General features: G+C 37.1%; 2 protein-coding genes across 2 annotated transcripts in view; one reads left to right on the forward strand and one right to left on the reverse strand.

Moving 5' to 3' along the window:
• Positions 1 to 1,085: 1,085 nt before the first annotated feature.
• LOC119004677 (calpain-1 catalytic subunit-like) lies at positions 1,086 to 13,091 on the forward strand. Its single transcript, XM_037071806.1, has 21 exons — positions 1,086 to 1,322; positions 2,410 to 2,479; positions 2,668 to 2,786; positions 2,891 to 3,024; positions 3,127 to 3,301; positions 4,760 to 4,834; positions 4,931 to 5,016; positions 6,097 to 6,171; positions 6,657 to 6,817; positions 7,201 to 7,367; positions 7,719 to 7,730; positions 7,839 to 8,047; positions 8,233 to 8,278; positions 8,428 to 8,496; positions 9,666 to 9,723; positions 9,847 to 9,908; positions 10,146 to 10,214; positions 10,352 to 10,430; positions 11,779 to 11,895; positions 12,017 to 12,069; positions 12,356 to 13,091. Exons 1-21 carry the CDS (start codon positions 1,086 to 1,088, stop codon positions 12,380 to 12,382), a joined length of 2,100 nt encoding a protein of 699 aa, XP_036927701.1. The 3' UTR covers positions 12,383 to 13,091.
• Positions 13,092 to 13,554: 463 nt separating this feature from the next.
• LOC119004932 overlaps positions 13,555 to 18,820 on the reverse strand; it is a 32,794-nt gene continuing 27,528 nt past the window's right edge. The window contains exons 62-68 of the mRNA XM_037072265.1: positions 18,000 to 18,237; positions 17,762 to 17,809; positions 17,427 to 17,480; positions 16,239 to 16,292; positions 14,824 to 14,877; positions 14,223 to 14,276; positions 13,555 to 14,010 (exon numbers count right to left, since the gene is read on the reverse strand). Coding sequence (XP_036928160.1) covers positions 13,907 to 14,010; positions 14,223 to 14,276; positions 14,824 to 14,877; positions 16,239 to 16,292; positions 17,427 to 17,480; positions 17,762 to 17,809; positions 18,000 to 18,237 — 606 coding nt within the window. The 3' untranslated portion in view covers positions 13,555 to 13,906. The remainder of the gene's footprint in view (positions 14,011 to 14,222; positions 14,277 to 14,823; positions 14,878 to 16,238; positions 16,293 to 17,426; positions 17,481 to 17,761; positions 17,810 to 17,999; positions 18,238 to 18,820) is intronic.

An 18,820-nucleotide genomic window follows, 5' to 3' on the forward strand; every position in this document is an offset into this window, starting at 1 on the left:
TAAGAGTCATGGTTTTTGCAGAGCACGTTCAGTCTTTTCAGTGTGATGGGGAGCATTTTTTCCCAATTAAAGTGCTCAGCTGCACTTGAAACTGTTGAAACTGTTCACAGTAACTAAAATTATACATGTTGACTTGTGTGGACTTTTTTTCAAAAGGCAGAATTGAACTGGGTAGAGAATAAATGCTAGTAGTTCTTTTGAAAAAACATCATACCTTCAATCGAACAATAGGTTATTGTATAGCATTGGCTCACTACTGAGGTAATGAAGAACAGGCATGCACACTGACTTACTTAGACAGCTTAGTTCCCTTTTTAGTGCCTTTCAAACTGTAGGTAAGAGAACGAAAGCAACAGGCATGATGAGGAACGTGGTGCCTTATCATTAACAATTGTTAAGAACGTCCATACACCTTATTAATGCCTTTTAAAGCTGCAACAGCATCAGCTGGTCATGTTTTTCACTTTGACTTTCACTGCCCCTTACCCACATTTCTTGCAGTTATGAAACTTCTTGGGAAGAGCTGAGATCAACATTAATGCCGAGTTTGAAGATATAACGATCACTACTGAGTAGTCATTGGTGGGAATGTGAACAAGTTGATGGGTATGATCCCAACAAGATGGTCTCTAGCTTTATACTTTTTTTTTTACTGCTTACTACTTATTACCAAATGTAATACATACACGAATATTCATATATCGTATATACCGAATAAGTTGTCTGTGAATCCAGTGTTGTTCCTCTAAACACTCTTTCCAGAACATGAGAGGCCTGTAAGAGAGTGCTGCTGGGAAGACTATGTAGGCTAATCCAAATGGTAGCATCTCCCCGATTCCCTCAGCCAAAAGCTTTTAGTATTTTTTGATATCTGTATCAAATGCGATAGTTCCTGAAAACTTTTGGTCCAGCATTGTTCAGCTTTGTTCAGCTTCATGAAGCTAGTATGGGATCAATCAGGGAGAACTGACTTGGGTTTATGTGAGTCATTCTTATTCCATTATTGTTTAATTTTCCCCTTCCACTGCAGTCCGTAGTATTTGTTCCTTTTTTTTCCTCCTGCACAGAATTCAAACACAGCAGAAATGGCTACACCAGGTGTGTGCATGAACATCATTAATGCACGACACAAGAAAGATGGTTTGGGAACCGTCTCCAACCCTGAAAAGTTCCTCAACCAAGACTACCAGCTACTGAAACAATACTGTAACATCAATCGCGTAAGGTATGTCGACGATATGTTCCCGCCTGACAGGAGGTCCATTGGCAAAGACATATTGAGCCCTTCTGATCTTGCCGCAGTGGAGTGGAAGAGACCATCGGTGAGTGTTTTAGTGGCTGAAAAGATGGGATCCCATCACACTAAATGTGATGGTTAAACAAGCATGTAAGACAGCCACACTGATTCAGTTGTAAAACCGAGTAAGCTTGCACATACCACTGTCCTCTGTCATAAGTGACAGAAGCTCACAAAATCTGCTTTTGAAACAACTTACACCATCCCGCAGAGGCAGACTCAGGATGTTTGAGGGGCAGGGATGAAAACAAAGGGAGCACCAGCTGTATACAGTGGGGCACCACGGAAAGTCATATACATTTACGCTGGGGAAAATTCTCTCATTTGACAAATGTTCACTTTTTAAATCTCCCACTTGTCAATCTTTTGTAACATTGGGCAGCTAAGTACAGTTAGACTGTGTTGTGATCTGGCATTGTGTCCCGACCCGGACTTCTGAAGACAAATCTGCAGAAACATCTTCTTTAATGGCCACCACCACCACTTTACAACTCATACAATACAAAACCATTCACAGAACTCACATCGTAAAATGCTTATAATGGGACTAACTGACACAGACACTTGCTCACAATGCACTTTGTGAGCACTGACACCTATTTTCATGCAACCTGGCTCTACCAACCTGTTCATTCTCAGTCTCTCTGGACCACAGTAACTGAGACACCATCCACGATCCTGGACTGCAGAGTCCCACTGTCTCCCGCACTCCCTTTCCCCCAAAATACACAATTCCGGTCCTTGTCTCTCTAGCTATTGCTAAGAAAATAGTCTTTCAATATTGGAAATCTAGAACATCTTGCCATTTCATCCATTCGACCAACCTAATCTCAGAATACATATCAACAGAAGAAACTGCAGCATACACAAAGAACAATATCTCTGCCTAAAAGATATCTGGGATCCATTCATAACTGTTCTACAAATTAAACTGTAAATAAAATCCATGTACATTCCCATCACCCTATGTTCTCCCCTCCCTACCTTTTATTCATACAATGAAATTCAGATACACCAACACTCACAATCATAGCACTACACTTTCTCTCATGTACAGACATAATATTAAACCTATAACCTGTTTTGTGTTGTCAACAATTCCTCTGTTTCAGAACATTGTTTCCAATCCATCTTTTGTTGTTGATGGGGTCTCCAGGTTTGACTTTGGTCAAGGCATGATTGGTAAGGAAAATACTGCTGCAAGTGCTGTCAATGGGCAGAGATCAGACAGAAGTGTAGTTAAAGCCACATATCAAGATATATTATATGAGTTATACCAATGCTTATTCCCTCTCAACTGCATTAGTATAATTTGTTATCTTCTATCCTTAGTGCACAATTTATTTGTAAAGCACCTTTCTGCCCCTCAGGAAACTGCTGGTTTCTTGCATCAATTGGAGCTCTGACATTCCAGGATGTCATCCTTAACCAAGTTGTGTCTCCTGAGCAAAATTATGATGAGGACTACTGCGGGCTGTTCCACTTCAGGGTAAACTCCTAATCATTGCCAAAATTGTTTGTTTAAAAGTCAGTCCTGATAAATGCTTCATTGCTATAGATCTCTTTCTACTGTCTCCTCTCTGCTCAACTCAGTTCTGGAGATTTGGAAGGTGGGTGGATGTCGTCATTGATGATAAGCTACCAACAATCAATGGGAGACTGATCTTTGTTCACTCCAAAGACCCAACTGAGTTCTGGCCTGCTTTGCTGGAGAAAGCCTATGCCAAGTATGGAAAAACAGTGTATTGTTTCTCAATTGTTAAATGTATTTTCTCATAGTGACATTTGTCATATATCTGTGTTAGTAATTCCACATCCATTTGTGTCAGGGTATGTGGTTCCTACTCGGACATGAATTCTGGAACTCCTTCTGAGGCCTTGGTGGACTTCACAGGTGGTGTTCACATCTGTATTGACCTGTCAGACCCTCCTCCAAACCTCTGGGAACTGATGTGCAGAGCAGGCAAATCTAAATCACTGATGGGCTGTGGTACACCTCAAGGGGTAGGCACTACCGATGGTTGTGAACAAACTGGCCCTTAGACCAAGCTCTTGGAAGTGACTGATCAGAGCTGGCTCCTGCCTGGGAATGTAGTAAAATTTGGATGTATTCCAGTTACATTTATAATACAAAGGCAGAGCATAGAGCATGCAAATTTAGAAGGCCATAACAAGCAAGCTTTACAAATAACCTTCACAGTCATTTTAGAACAGTAGATCAATCAGTGCAGTTGGAAGAAAAAGGATGCTGCTTTTTTCTCTTATTTTTACACATTTATGTGTACATTTTGTAATTTGATTCTATAAGCGTCTCTGTGATGTTTCACTGTAAATAGTTTAATTTTTTTAAAAATATTATACATACAATCAGTCAGAGACTGGATCTTTGTGTATTTGTTTTTGTATTTTAGAATTTTATTTTTCTAGCACTCTGTTCAATGTTTAGTATAATAAGCCATATAAATAATAAACATTTGATATAATGTATGATTTTCTACATTAGTAATTTGTTTTACACACCATTTTACATTATTTTTGGTAATAAATTAATTTGAGCATAAATAGTAAATCGAGCCCCAGTGGAACCATGTGTTTCTTGAATTTCCTCCGGGATCAATAAAGTATCTATCTAATTTCTCCATGTAGTGGCTGGCCACTACTGGGGACACTGGTGAGCCCATGACACAGTCAAGGACAAAGCCATTGTGTCATTATGTTAACGACTATACCCCAGGAAGCCATCCCATGTATATGTGGACTCCAACAAATATACACAAGGAGAGAGCACCACTCAGACCCATCAGCAGCAGCATCAACTCAGTTACCTATTAAGTATCCAAGCACTTAACCGGTATCTCAGCTCCTTTGGTCAGTAACATTCAACACCAAATCAAAATCTCTCAGGATTTTTGCCAACAAGGTTAGAGAAATAATGCTGACTCAGACTAATCAAGGGTTTCTCATGATGTCACATCACTTCTTACATGCATTTCCGCTCAAGGTGCAGTAAAAACAGTGAAGAAATGCCCTCTACAGTACAGAACTCAGTCTACCTTAACATCTCTGTAGGCATTCCCACACAGAGTTTAAAAGCCTGGAATTCCCCTGAAGTTAGTTAGAACTGAAGGAGCATCGCGGATGAGAGGTGAAACATCTTCAAGAAACTGAAACACGGCCAGTTGCCTACAATACAGCACTTAGAATTACTATGACCTGGATGCCTGAGAACCTTCATCAACATACATGCTTTTGTAATATGGTAAGCTAACTGGAAACGTCAACGCTAGCACGCAAGCCTGGATGACTCTTTTACTGCTACTTGTTTACAAATTCAAGGTTAGCTTGGTTATCTTGCTAAATAATGCCCAAACCTGTTAATGGTTATTTATCACATTGTTAAAGAAAAGCATGTTGTACACGACTATCTGCAGTGATAACATAACTGGTATTTATATCTTCTAGGAAACATCTGCGAACACTGTACTACCAAATGGATTGGTCCAAGGCCATGCCTACGCTGTCACAGGTGTGAAAGAGGTGAAGTTTGCATTTGTTTAAAAATAAGTATATAGCTGAGTGTAGTTATTATTATGGCAAATTTCAATTGTATTTTCTCTGGTAACTGTTGAACAGGTGATAAGCCAAGGGCAAATGGTGAACCTGGTGCGCCTGTGGAACCCCTGGGGCCAAGGAGAGTGGAACGGAGACTGGAGTGATAGGTAAGAACGTTACTGTGACCATTCAAAGATATTTGTTTTGAAATGCTTCATGAGGAGAAAAACATTGAGATTATCATTTTATTACTATTTATTTGAAGACTGATTTGATTACAATTTGTGTGTGCTGTTGTGCTGGATAATTATATTCTTGTAAATCAAGTCTAAAAGGAACTGAGGATATTTGGAGCAGATCCACAAGACTTACATTAATAACCTTTACATAAACTAGGTGAGCCTGTGAAACAAAACAAAATCAAAGCCAAGTTTTGACAGATGTTATATGTCAACTGTTGGCAAAATAGTTTATATAAGGCCCACTGTATTAAAAAGCAGTGTCATTTAATTCATCAGTGAATGTCAAACTCTCCTAGTACACTACAATTGCTTAACTTAAGCCAAAACTTTTTTCTGCAGGGCCCCTCTTTTGTAGCAAAAAAAAAATGTCAAGAAATTAATGAGATTCTCTTTGTGATGTGAAGTCTCCAAGTGACGTCTTAACTTGTTCGGCTTCATACTGTCAGACGCTGATGTTCTGTCGTACCTTGTCATTACCCACCATTGTACTGGTGAAGCCGAGGGCAAGATATGTCATATCTATGTTGTCATATTTTCTTGCTTTTTTTTTTTTTCAGTAGTTGTGACATTTGGTGTAGATTCTTTACTTTGTGCTTCATGTTTACCTGGCAGTGCTTTCACAAACTTGTCCATGATTTGCTCCCATGCACTGCAGAAGAACGATGCACCATTTATATTTAGCCTCAGGGCCTTGACGTTGTGTAGTGGAAAAGTCAACATGCGTGATTTTCTGTCAATGAAGCTTAACTTGCAGAGACTGAAACCTGTCACAACCAGTTTGTGAAAAAAGTCTTGACAGTGAGAGACTTCTGAAGGTTCTCTTCAAAACATCCTGTGTGATCTCAGTACTCAGTAAAAATACACCAAATATCATTGAGATTATACTTTAAAAAGACACATAGACATACATTATGTGAACACTGGCAGTATGTGTTGTAACTTGTCTCTTATTGTTAAGAACAGTAAGTAACAGTATTACCTCTCCTCTCCCTTCAATGGTTAAAGGTCGCCTTTGTGGCAAACTGTTAGTCCTGAAGATCGTCAGATGTGCCTTTCTGTTTGTGATGATGGCGAGTATTGGTAAGCACACTGAAATCAAAATTTGGCAAATGTTGAATTATTTCTAAAAATATGATATTTTTTATATTTGAAAACCTCAGCTTTACATATTTAAAGTTTAGAGTATAAAAAGAACATGTATGCACTGTGTATTGTATTGTATATAATATTATATTATTATAATATAATATTATATACATATTATATAATATTATATTATTATAATATAATATTATATACATATTATATATATATATATATATATATACATATTATATATATATATATATATATATATATATATATATATATATATATATATATATATATATATATATATATATATATAATTGTGCATTTTAGTTTATTTCTATTTATAAGTTATGTAAGTAATGCGTAATGTAACTAAATAATTATGAATTAAATTGGCGACCCTCAACTGATCGATTACTAGTGAATCTCAGTGTTTTCAGCAATGTGTCTGAATTAATTTCTGATGCCAACAGGATGCCCCTGAAAGCCTTCTGTGAGTTCTATTCAGATCTCGACATATGCTGCCTGTGTCCTGACTTCCTGGATGGAAGCACTTCGTGCCACTGGAAGACCTCCTTCTATGAGGGCAGATGGGTGGCTGGAACCACTGCTGGAGGATGCATGAATAATAGAGGTACTTTCAGGATATCTTGGCTCTCACAGGCAGCATATGGAGACTAGAGGGTGACAAAGTGAGACTTTATAGTTTACAGTGTTTTTTACCTTTCGTTTTTTAATGAATTGAATTAATCAGGTTAGATTTGATTTCTAAATGTATTTAAAAATGCCACCAACAAACTCTCTGTAATCAATAATAATAGTCCGATACTTTACAAACTATACAGACTTTGTTTTTATTACTGATGCTGGATAAGGAATGGAATATAATATATATGTTGGTATTTAATGGAATTTGCACAGGATGGATGAACCACTTGAAGGATTGTTTTTATATTCTTCAGATAAAGCCTTCTTTTGTTAAAATCATTAAATTCAAAATTGTTGTTTTCCTTCCAGACAGCTTCTGGACTAATCCACAGTTTCGGGTCAAGATTGACAAATTACTCAGTGACTGTTCTGCGGCACCAGATGAAAAAAACATGCTGGTGTCACTCATGCAAAAGCCGGACAAGAGGAACAGACGCCTGGTCCAAAATCTCCACATTGGATTCTCTGTATTTGAGGTAAATATTACCTTTTAATGTTTGTGTGACAGTGTTTGGACCATTATTGGCATGTCATGCAAAGATATGGGGAAGTAGCTGTGTTGTAGTTTTGGTAGTTTTGACATTTTGTGGCTCATATCACCTATCAAATTGCATCAGGACAACATAAAAATACATAAAAAAAATTCTTCAAGTAATTTTAAATGCAGCTTACCCCCAGCCTCAAGTATTGTCAGACTTACATACATAAATGATAAATATAAGCAATGAGTAAAATAATAAATTCCATTATTTTTATTTGCTTTGTTTTCATGTTGTCATGATTACACTAATTCTGTTTTCTCCCACCATGAACTCTTTTCTTTCAAGGTCACTGGAGACGTAAGTAACATTTAAAGAACCTCACACAGTCATTGCTTCCTCTGCACTGCATGAAGAATGATATTAACTGCACAGAAATTAAATATCTATTTATTATCGGTATTACAGTACCAGGCACAGAGGGGGAAGTTCCCAGCCTCATTCTTCAACACCCACGCACCTATTGCCCAAACTAAATCCTACATGAACGCACGTGAGGTGATGGAGTTCCTCATGCTGAAGCCTGGTGAATACCTGATTGTGCCGTCCACCTTCAATGCCAATGAGACAGCCTCCTTCATCCTGACCATTCTCTCCAAGGCAGAGACCCATGTACAGTAAGTCTCATGCAACATACTGATTAGCCTTTAATAGGTCTAGTAACTGTAATGTCATTACCTTATTTCAAATTGTAATCCGTTATACTTCTCATTACTTACATAGGTAATCACATTCTTGTACTGTGTCCAGATATTACTGCCCAACACTGACTCCAACAATGCACTAATGTCTTTCCTTCCAGTGAGAACTCTGGAGGCCATGACCACGAACACACGAAAGTCGAACAGGTGAGAAACATGATAATATACCTTGTTCATTTTGGTATTGCTTTTGTGTTACATGCCGTTTGCTATGTTGATTACATTGATACCATATGACACATATATTGTCCAATGCATTCATTCATTTGAAGATAAAAGCACTCGTTCTTTTGCAGACCATACCAGTCAAAAACGAAACAGATGACGACAATAAGAGAACCTTGTTCCGTCAATACTCTGATAAGGTAAATAATGTTACTAAAGCTTGGTTCAAATCGCAATATGTCAGCCTAGTGACATCACAATCTGACAAATCTGACATGTCAAAAATGTACAAGCACCTCAACATCATCTGACATTAACATAACCTGACAGTAAAGCAATAGCTGAACATTTTGAAAAAGATGCTCATTCACTTTGCTGCAGTCTTCACCAGCATAGACTTCAGGACCAAGTATTGTTGTATTTACACTTTGTTTTTTTAGATTAAGAAAACATTACTGGTTTGTGAGCCTTAGAGGGGCTGGTAGGACGATTTTCTTTTGTTTTGTTCCCCCTGCTTCCTTACTTGTGCTAAGTTAACTGTCTGCTGACTGTAGCTTCATATTTAGCAGCACTCAGATAATGAGAGTCTTATCGATCCCCTCATCAAACTTTCCACAAGATGGCTTTGAAGTAATTTCTTTTTCATCAATATATGACTGGAATTGGATGTCTCTTTAAAGCTGCTGTGAAGGCTGCCGTCATTTTAGCCAACTTCTTCTCTGTATTGCAGTTGGCAATCCCCTCCTTCCTTTCTACGTCACCGCACTTGCATGACTTCTTCCTCTATTTTTTTTTAGCATTATTTATATGGTAGTGTAAGCCATTACCAAGAGCGCTGGGACAGGTACCTTACCATTACTGTTAAACAGGAAGATCATGTTCCTGGCAGACAGGATCTCCTCTTCATGGAGTTTTGTCCTGATTGGATAAAGTGGGCAGGGATAGCAGAATTTTTTTTTTATACCTCATGAGAAGGCTAAGGAGCGACATGGGTTACTGACCAAACACTCAACAGTAATGACTGTTGGAATATAGAGCTATTTAACAATTTAAATTATAATTTAACACTTACAGCCCTTTAATACTGAAACATTCATGTTTGTGCTGTATTTTCTGTTTGAGCTGTGTTGTTGTCATGTTTTTTTTCTTTTTGCTGCTGTTTGACTTTACTGCCTACTACTACCTTTGGAACAGGAATTTTAAATGTTGGCACAGAAACATGTTTTAGAGTCTTTTAACTACATCTGTTATTCTGGTCAAACCAGAAAGATATAAGAGGCTATTACTTGTTATTTGATATAAAGTTAACCATTATTATGACTACCAGCATGTGAGCCAAACATAAGTCTTGTTTTCGTTTCATTTCCAGTACGAAGAAGTGGATGCTGAGAAGCTCCAGGAGCTTCTAAATGAGCGAATCCTGAAAGGTTTGACAGCATATGAGCTAAAACAAAAACATTTTCAGAAATAATGAGATTGTGTAGCGCTACTATGTTGCTGGCTTTAGGGCAAATAAAGTGTCCTGCATTTATTCCTCTGTTTTTATTCAGGAGACCTGAAATCTGGAGGCTTCAGCACTGATGCATGTCGCAGTATGGTTGCTCTGATGGATGTATCCTCCTGTGCTATACATTGTGAAATAGTGTCCTAGAAATTTGGTCCAACTCAAATGCTTAACAGTATTCATTGGAAATTTCTCACAGTATTTAATTACATAAAACTAATAAGCAGTGTACATGCCAACACCTGCCTGCCCCATCTGATGCTTTATCAACACGGGATTAGATTTAAATGTCAGACCAAGACATGAAACAACACGCACTGCTTAAATACCTTAATGTTAGGTAAGACATCAATTACTGGCAAACTAAATGATGGGGAATTTGTTCGTCTGTGGAAGAAAATCGTCATGTACAAGGTAAAATGAACCAAGTGAAAGTGAAAACAAAGAAGACTAATGGTTTCTTAATAATTCCATGCTGTAATGCAGGGGTAGAGTATAACCTATGCTGTGTTGAGCTCAGAGTTTAACACAAGCTGTCTTCTCTTTAACAGGACATTTTCTTCCGCACTGATGTTTCCCAAACAGGAACACTGTCACTGAATGAGCTCCGGAACGCGATCATGGCTTCGGGTATACCATTAACCACTTCTTAGTGAATCTTCTGGGGAAACACAGTAAATGAGACATATTGTGTTCTCTTCAGTTCATATTTTTTAGAAGTAGATAGTTTTCTGCGGTACTGTATTCCCCTCTTCTGGAAACACTCTGATTTAGCTCCTGTCTCTTTAAGGCCCCCTTCTGAATACCCAGTGTGCTCTAATTGGACAGTTCATTTAAACCTGAGACAAAAACAACTGACCTGCTGTGCTAAATCAGTTGTTACATACCAAACTAGCTGCTAGGCATAAATTATGCAAATGTTTGACATGGTGACATAGTGTGATGTCACAAAGTCACAGTTAAAGGGGGGACTACTAATGTCGCCTTTCAAGCACTTCAGGAGCAGTTAGTTCTGTGGGAAAGAAGAGCATCCATTAGTGCAGACTTTGTCATTTTTCAACTTTGAAGACCTTTAATATGCACAAGAACCTTTGTAACACATTGAAGGAAAGGAAAAAAATGAAAAAGCATAACATGTTGCATTTAAATCCAATGACTGATTGACAACAATGGCAAACACTGTTTTATAATTGCTAGTTTTTAAAAGTTTTTCATGCAAAACAATGCTATTCAGGTGCTTAAGTCCTCCGAATGTACCAAAACAATGTTGTCAGATGTCAAAGTTATGCATTCAACTCCTACAACAGAAGCGTCGTAAGATGATTAGAGGAGAAGAAACAAAAAGGGTCAAATTTTGGCAACAGAAATTCATCTACATATTTGTTTGTTTGTTTTTTTCTTTGTGACTTTTTCAGGTCTTTGCCTTATTGTAGTGAGAAGGTTTTTGCTGCAGTAAACAGAATCAAGCATGTACCAGGTCTTATTGAAGAAATTTTTGGCTAGTATTTTGGCTATATACCAAATTTTTCTTCCCACGGAGTTATTACAGTAGAGCATGCTCATCTGTCACCACGGTTTATACTCCTGAGCTGATGATAGTGTCATGTCCATCATTTGTGTTTGTGTCTGAAAAAATGTTATCAACAGTTAAGTAACACATTTATGATGAACACAGTAAGGCTGAGACAAATCTCAACCACTTTGTCCAGTGATTTATCAAAATGCAAACACAGGATGTCCAAGGACAATTATCTTTATTTTTTTATTTTTTTCTCGGCAGACACATTGATTTGTTATAGTATGAGAAATACAAGTTGAACTCATGATATCAACGTTGGGTCTGTTGTATTCTTGTATCGTGGGAAAACCATGACAGTGTTTAGAATCAAAAACAATCTGCAGATTAATGAATAATGAAATCAAGTTATTTGTAGTGTTAATATCAACCACACTTAAACTTTTGAACAATGTTTGTCAGGAAAGAGGATCAGCGATGATATGCTGAATCTGATGGCTCTGCGCTACGGCTCCTCTTCTGGACAAATAACGCTGGAGAGCTTCATCAGTCTCGTCCTTCGCTTCGACTGCATCAACAGTAAGTAAATTTGAACAGCTGGTAATATACTGTTGGTTTCTCTGTGCAATTCAAATTAAATCATTTTTACCATGAAAGAAAGTTCTGGAGTAATAAGAATACTGCATGTCTTTCTCAATAGAAATCTTCAGCCAGTTGTCTGATGGAATGACCATGACTCTTCGTGAGTCAGAGGTAATACATTTTTTTCAAATGTTACATTTCTTGAAATTTCAAGGTAGTTTAAGGTTTTAACTTTTGACAATGTGCACAGCTGCTGATTTACTAGAGGGAAATATCTCATTTGCAATTGTACTTTGAAGTGAAAACTTTTTCTAAATACCATTCCCAGTATGTTAAGTATGTTTTTCTAGAAAATATAACATGTTCGTACCATATTTTGTTTTCTGTGATGACATGATCATGCTTTTAACCAGTGCTACATGTGCATTAATATAATTTATCCCCCTCTAATTTGCAGTGGGTGTACCTTTCGATGTACACCTAACCTGACAGAGATGATCAACTGCAGGCTTTGTCTGGAATTACAGCAATAAATGATGTGAATAAACAAAACAATTGTTTTTTTTTCTGTAAATGAGCTAAATGATTGTATGAAACAACAAGGCATTGACCTCAAAGTTTTCTAATATTACTGGTGTAACAAAAACTGTGTCCTCACTTCTCCTTTTTTTGTCCTGTGTCACACATTTGTCCAGACAACAAACTGGACAAACCTGCACAGCAAAGCCACTGAAGACAGGATAGGCAATTTGCAACGCTGGCGAAAATGTTGATAGCAATGACAAAAATACAGTTTAGGATTGTACCTCATGAGTGTGTTGTCATTCTAAGGTTAAAATTTTAACATTTGTTACAAATGCTATAGTTTACTATTGAAAAACATTTTTCTTTCTTTAGATTTTAAATAACTGAATTAGAGCATGGTCACAAAATGTGTATCAAATCATTGATGATGAGTGTTGTTACACCCCCAGTTAGTGTACAGTGAACTAAAGTAATGTATTACAACCTGCACTGTGTCAAAAATAAGGTTCCTTTATAATGCTATATGCTGGTCTCTCTGATGTTCTGTCTTCATTTGATGTGAATTAAAATATGTTTTATTTTACTGTCATGTGCAAATAGCCTTTCATTAGCCATGCAAGTCTCGGTCATCCCACCACTTCAATAAATATCGGATGGATTTACATAAACCTTGCAACACACATTCATGTACCCATTAGGATAACCTGTAATCACTTTACCCTTGACTTTTGATGTAGCACTATCACCAGGTCAAACATTTGCATGACATTTTCTTTGTGACATAGGATTATTAAATATAATAATGCACACAAATCATTGTTTTAGAAGTGTGTCTATTTTCTACACAGAAGTCAGATTAAAAAAACAAATTAGCTGAGAATGCATTACCAAATATTATGCTCTTATAAACATGTAAATACTTATCCAGGTCCTCCAGTTCAAACTTAACAAGCAAAACAACATTTCTGTTCTTCTCTTTTAATACACTGTGTGCTACTTTGGAAACTAGTAAAGGGTGTGGTGTTGGATTTGACTACAGAAGGTAAAATCCATAAAAATTTGACCATATCATACCAATATGATGAATTTCTTTAAAATCTGCCACAAGAGACAGAAACGCAATCATAAGAATTGTCTTAGTAAGCATTTATTAGGAAAGTTAAGGAATAGCAATACAGAGTATGTTATAGTAATACATTATACAGTACATTTGAGGGATTATAATATATTGTACTCTCTTGATTTTAGTAATGATTGAAAATATATGTTATTATAAGCAGTAATTTATTTCCCAGTATGTAGAGTGAAATCAAAGATGTCCATTCATAATAAATTATTTTGATTACTGTGATTGTTCAATGACATGGTTTTACTACTTAAAGAGAGGAAATGAAGCAGAAAATAAGAAGTTGCAATTAAGATATTTACTTAAGTTGTGAATAATAACTGATTATTGATTAGGTTGCTAAGGTCACACACATATTTAAGCTGGTTGTTGTAGAATTTGCAGCACAGCTGTCAGCAGAATGGACAGGAATATGGATGTTGGGTGTTTTGCAAGTTCTGCTCCTCCACTTGTGGTATTAGCTAGAAATAAAAAAAATATATATATATATATGTATACATATTTTTATTCACTGAAGCAGAATTGTATGATTTTGCTGATACATTGTATCATCTTGTCATTTTTCACATTGTTGAAAAATAGATTTAAAAATATTATACATTTTTGTATACCTCCTTGTATCATCTAAAAACAGCACATAAAATGGCAATGTAAATTAGCTATAGTTGCTCACCTTGTGTTGTTGCTGCTGAAGTTGAGAAGGTTGCATCTGAGCCGCTTGTGTTTTCTGTGGATGAGATTTAATCTAGTTAGAGAATGTAATGTAAAATGTATAAATTCCCAGCAGTATCATCTGTGGTAAAATCCTTAACTTGACATTTTTGTCATAAACACCAAATCTTCTGGGAAATGGGCCTGTTATGTAAGCAATACTAAATAGATAGCATGCCATGATCACTCTTGTTTTTACCAAAAACACAGATTGTGGCACACTTATGCCCTCTTGTGGCAGAAAACAGTCAAGAGTGCAAATTCAGAGTTAACACTCCAGGGCCACTTCATAAACAATCTATCTGTTCATGTTGTTAACTTTCCCTAAGCCAGTACACAGAACTGATACTTGAAATATATTGGCCTGACTTTAGAGGATGCAAAACTATTTCTAGCTCCTCTCAAACTCTTTTGTTTGTTTTGTTTACATTTGATATAGGGCAGACAGTCATTACTAAAGAGGATTATTCCCAAAGTGAATCTCCCTGTATAGAATTAGGCATAACTACATTATGTAAGAACAGTGGGTAGACTGGCACTGCAAGTTAGTTGTGGCTTCTCACCTTGTGTTGTTGCATCTGTAATGGTCATGGGTGCATCTGAGACGCTTGTTCTTCCTGTGGATGAGATTTTATCTAGTTTGACAGTGAACTGTAAAATCATTTGACACCCAGTAGTGTCACCTCAGTTGCTGTAAAACCACCTTGTGGTACATCATTAACTGGATGCAAAATCAAATGGTGCTTTAATAATAACTAAAAACCTGATGAATTGACCTGTTATGGAAGCCATGCTAAAGAAATAGAAGCTGTACAATCATGACATTTTTATTGTCACCAAATAGATTAGAAACACAGATTACAATGCGCTAGCATCCTCTTGTGGCTGAAAGAGTACAGGTGCATCTTGAGGAACTTTAACACTCCTCAAGCAGTGACACTATCGCTGCACAAATAAGATACTTTCTGTTTTAGGCTGAAAGCTAATGAGTATATGTAAGCAACAGTTGATTATTCTATTTGTTTAGTCCTGTTGACTTGGTCAGAGTCTATAATGATTTCTATCACTTCACAGTACTGATATAAATACATTAACAGAAAATATTTGCATCTAACTTTAGACGAAACTAAAATGTGCTTCTTTACTTCTTTTCAAATTGTTTCTTATGCGACAGAAAATGTTTGGCAGGCAGACAGTTGTAGTGCCCCTTTCCTGTTTAGAATCAAGCATTACTATATCAAGTAAGTACAGCATATAAACTGTCACCCTGTGTTGTTTTTTTCTACAGTTGTCAGGGTTGTATTTGAGCTGCTTGCGTTTCCTGTGATGAGGTTCAGTCTAGTTAGATAGGTGCACTGAAAAACATATAAACGCCCAGCAGTGTTACTTCATCTGCTGATACTTTCTGTTTAGAGTGAAAGCTAGTGACTCTTTGTGAGCTATAATTCATGATGCATTATATTTTGTTAGTCCCGTTGACTTGGTCACTTAAATCTATACATTTGTTTCTGTTGTTTACTTTCCATAAGCTAGTACACAGAACTGATACCAATCTGATGTAAATATTTAGGACTATCTCTTTTCTAATGAGTTCTTACCTAACTCAAAATTGAATGCAAGCAGACAACTTGTGTCATTATAATTATGCATCGCTGCACAAATAAGATACTTTCTGTTTAGAGTGAAAGTTAATGGGTCCTTGTGAGCTACAGTTCATTTTGCTGTTTATTTAGCCATGCTGACTTGGTCAGAATGTGTTCCAGATGTTAACTTTCCATAAGCCAGTACACAGCACTGATATACAGCTGCAGCAAATATATTGACGTAACTGTAGAGATTGCAAAACTATTCCCTACCTCTTCTAAAAAAAAGATTTCTGCATCACACAATATTTCAGGTTAGACAGTTGTGGTGCAGTAAGCATTACTACATAATGCAAGTACAGTGGGTAGACTGGAACTGTAAATTAGCTTCTCACCTTGTGTTGTTGCATCTGTAATGGTCATGGGTGCATCTGAGACGCTTGTTCTTCCTGTGGATGAGATTTTATCTAGTTTGGCAGCGAATTGTAAAATCATTTGACACCCAGCAGTGTCACTTCAGTTGCTGTAAAACCACCTTGTGATACATCATTAACTGGATGCAAAATCAAACGGTGCTTTCAATAATAACTAAAAACCTTGTGATGAATTGACCTGTTATGGAAGCCATGCTACATAAATAGAAGCTGTACAATCATGACATTTTTATCGTCACCAAATAGATTAGAAACACAGATTACAATGCGCTAGCATCCTCTTGTGGCTGAAAGAGTACAGGTGCATCTTGAGGAACTTTAACACTCCTCAAGCAGTGACACTATCGCTGCACAAATAAGATACTTTCTGTTTTAGGCTGAAAGCTAATGAGTATATGTAAGCAACAGTTGATTATTCTATTTGTTTAGTCCTGTTGACTTGGTCAGAGTCTATAATGATTTCTATCACTTCACAGTACTGATATAAATACATTCAGAGAAATTATTTGCATCTAACTTTAGACAAGACTAAAATGTACTTCTTTACTTATTTTCAAATTGTTTCTTATGCAACACAACATTTTTGGTAAGGCAGACAGTTGTAGTGCCCCTTTCCTGTTTAGAATCAAGCATTACTATATCATGTGAGTACAGCGTATAAACTGTCACCCTGTGTTGTTTTATTCTACAGTTGTCAGGGTTGTATTTGAGCTGCTTGTGGATGAGGTTCAATCTAGTTATATAGGTGCACTGAAAAACATATAAATACCCAGCAGTGTTACTTCATCTGCTGATACTTTCTGTTTAGAGTGAAAGCTAGTGACTCTTTGTGAGCTATAATTCATGATGCATTATATTTTGTTAGTCCCGTTGACTTGGTCACTTAAATCTATACATTTGTTTCTGTTGTTAACTTTCCATAAGCCAGTACACAGAAATAATACACGGTTATTTTGGCCTAATTTTCAAGGATACAAAACTATGTTCTAGCTCCTCTCAAACTGTTTCTTGCAACAACATCTGATGTAGGACAGACAGTCATCATTAAAGAGGATTACTCCCATAGAGAATCCCCCTGTATAGAATTAAGCATAACTACATGTAAGAACAGTTGGTAGACAGGTACTGCAAGTTGCTGTAGTTGCTCACCTTGTGTTGTTGCATCTGTAATGGTCATGGGTGCATCTGAGCCACTTGTGCTTCCTGTGGATGAGATTTTATCTAGTTTGGCAGCGAATTGTAAAATCATTTGACACCCAGCAGTGTCACTTCAGCTGCCGTAAAACCACTTTGTGATACATCATTATTTGGATGCAAAATCAAATGGTGCTTTCAATAAGTACTAAAAACCTTGTGATGAATTGACCTGTTATGGAAGATTTTTGCATCACACAAAATTTGAGGTAAGACAGTTGTGGTGCAGTAAGTATTACTACATAATGCAAGTACAGTGGGTAGACTGGAACTGTAAATTAGCTTCTCACCTTGTGCTGTTGTCACTGCAGTGGTTGCCGTCGAGCCACCTGTGCTTCCTGTGGATAAGATTTAATGTGGTTGGAAAGTGATGCAAGGCAGACAGTGCTAGTACTTCTTCCCCTCTAACAGTCTACAAGGAGTACTTACTTGCAAGCAAATCACTATTGCAATAAAAAAAAACTTCATGATAATCACTTGGCATAAAACCTACAGTCACTGAGCACACACAAAAGCTTTGTATTTTACCCTGCGCTGGTGTTGCAGTGCTGACTGCAGTTGTTGCAGTAGTGTCTGTGCTGTTGTTGGAGCCAGATGGTGCAGTCGTCAGGTTGGTTCTGTTGGTGGTAAGACCCACACCGAGGCTGTCCAGGTCAGACTGAGACTGCAAGTTCACCCAGTCCCGAATAACGGTATCGTTCTCAAACAACTTCAGATCTTGTAGTTGAAAACCCATGAGGCCTCGCACATTGGTCACATTCAAAACCTGTGCATTAAAAATGAAACAGATGAAGATACTCACTGGACAATTAGCAACAATAAAATATGATAGTTTTAAAAGAAATTTACTTCATTTCTTGTCCATTCCATTATTGACTTATTATATGTAACCTCTGCAAATGACTGCTGGTTGGCCTTCTCTCAGTGTTGGCATACTTGGCCCACTACTAATTTCACAAATTCTGACCTCCTATTCTTGAGAACTTCTCTGAATTACAGAAGTTACTGATCATGTTACGTTAAACAACTGCCAGTAATGGGTGTGTGGTCCTCACAACCATTAATGGAACAAATAGATGAGAAGATTAATACCTTGTTGAGAACACTTTTATGTTTGAACTGTTGTCCTTCTACCAAACTACACAAATTTAACGTATCACCATTCAGAGGGGATGCTCATCTGTAAATGGACGAGAGTCTCATGCTCATGAAAGAGCAGGATGTAAACATAAAAGACGTCCTCCTCTGCTGAGCTGCAAATTTAGCTTTGTTATCTCAGTTAGCTAGCTTCTCATCCATGAGTAGATGGGCTTTCCTCCATAAAACTGCTCACAGCAAGGTCTGCAGAT

Source organism: Acanthopagrus latus, chromosome 16, assembly GCF_904848185.1.
Source record: "Acanthopagrus latus isolate v.2019 chromosome 16, fAcaLat1.1, whole genome shotgun sequence".
In the NCBI taxonomy this organism is placed as follows: Eukaryota; Metazoa; Chordata; class Actinopteri; order Spariformes; family Sparidae; genus Acanthopagrus; species Acanthopagrus latus.

Coding starts and splice junctions, on each gene's coding strand:
- LOC119004677 (XM_037071806.1), top strand. CDS start 1,086: ATGGCTACACCAGGTGTGTGCATGAACATCATTAATGCACGACACAAG. Junction 5,017..6,096: donor AACGGAGACTGGAGTGATAG/GTAAGAACGTTA, acceptor CAATGGTTAAAG/GTCGCCTTTGTGGCAAACTG. Junction 9,724..9,846: donor AAATGAGCGAATCCTGAAAG/GTTTGACAGCAT, acceptor GTTTTTATTCAG/GAGACCTGAAATCTGGAGGC.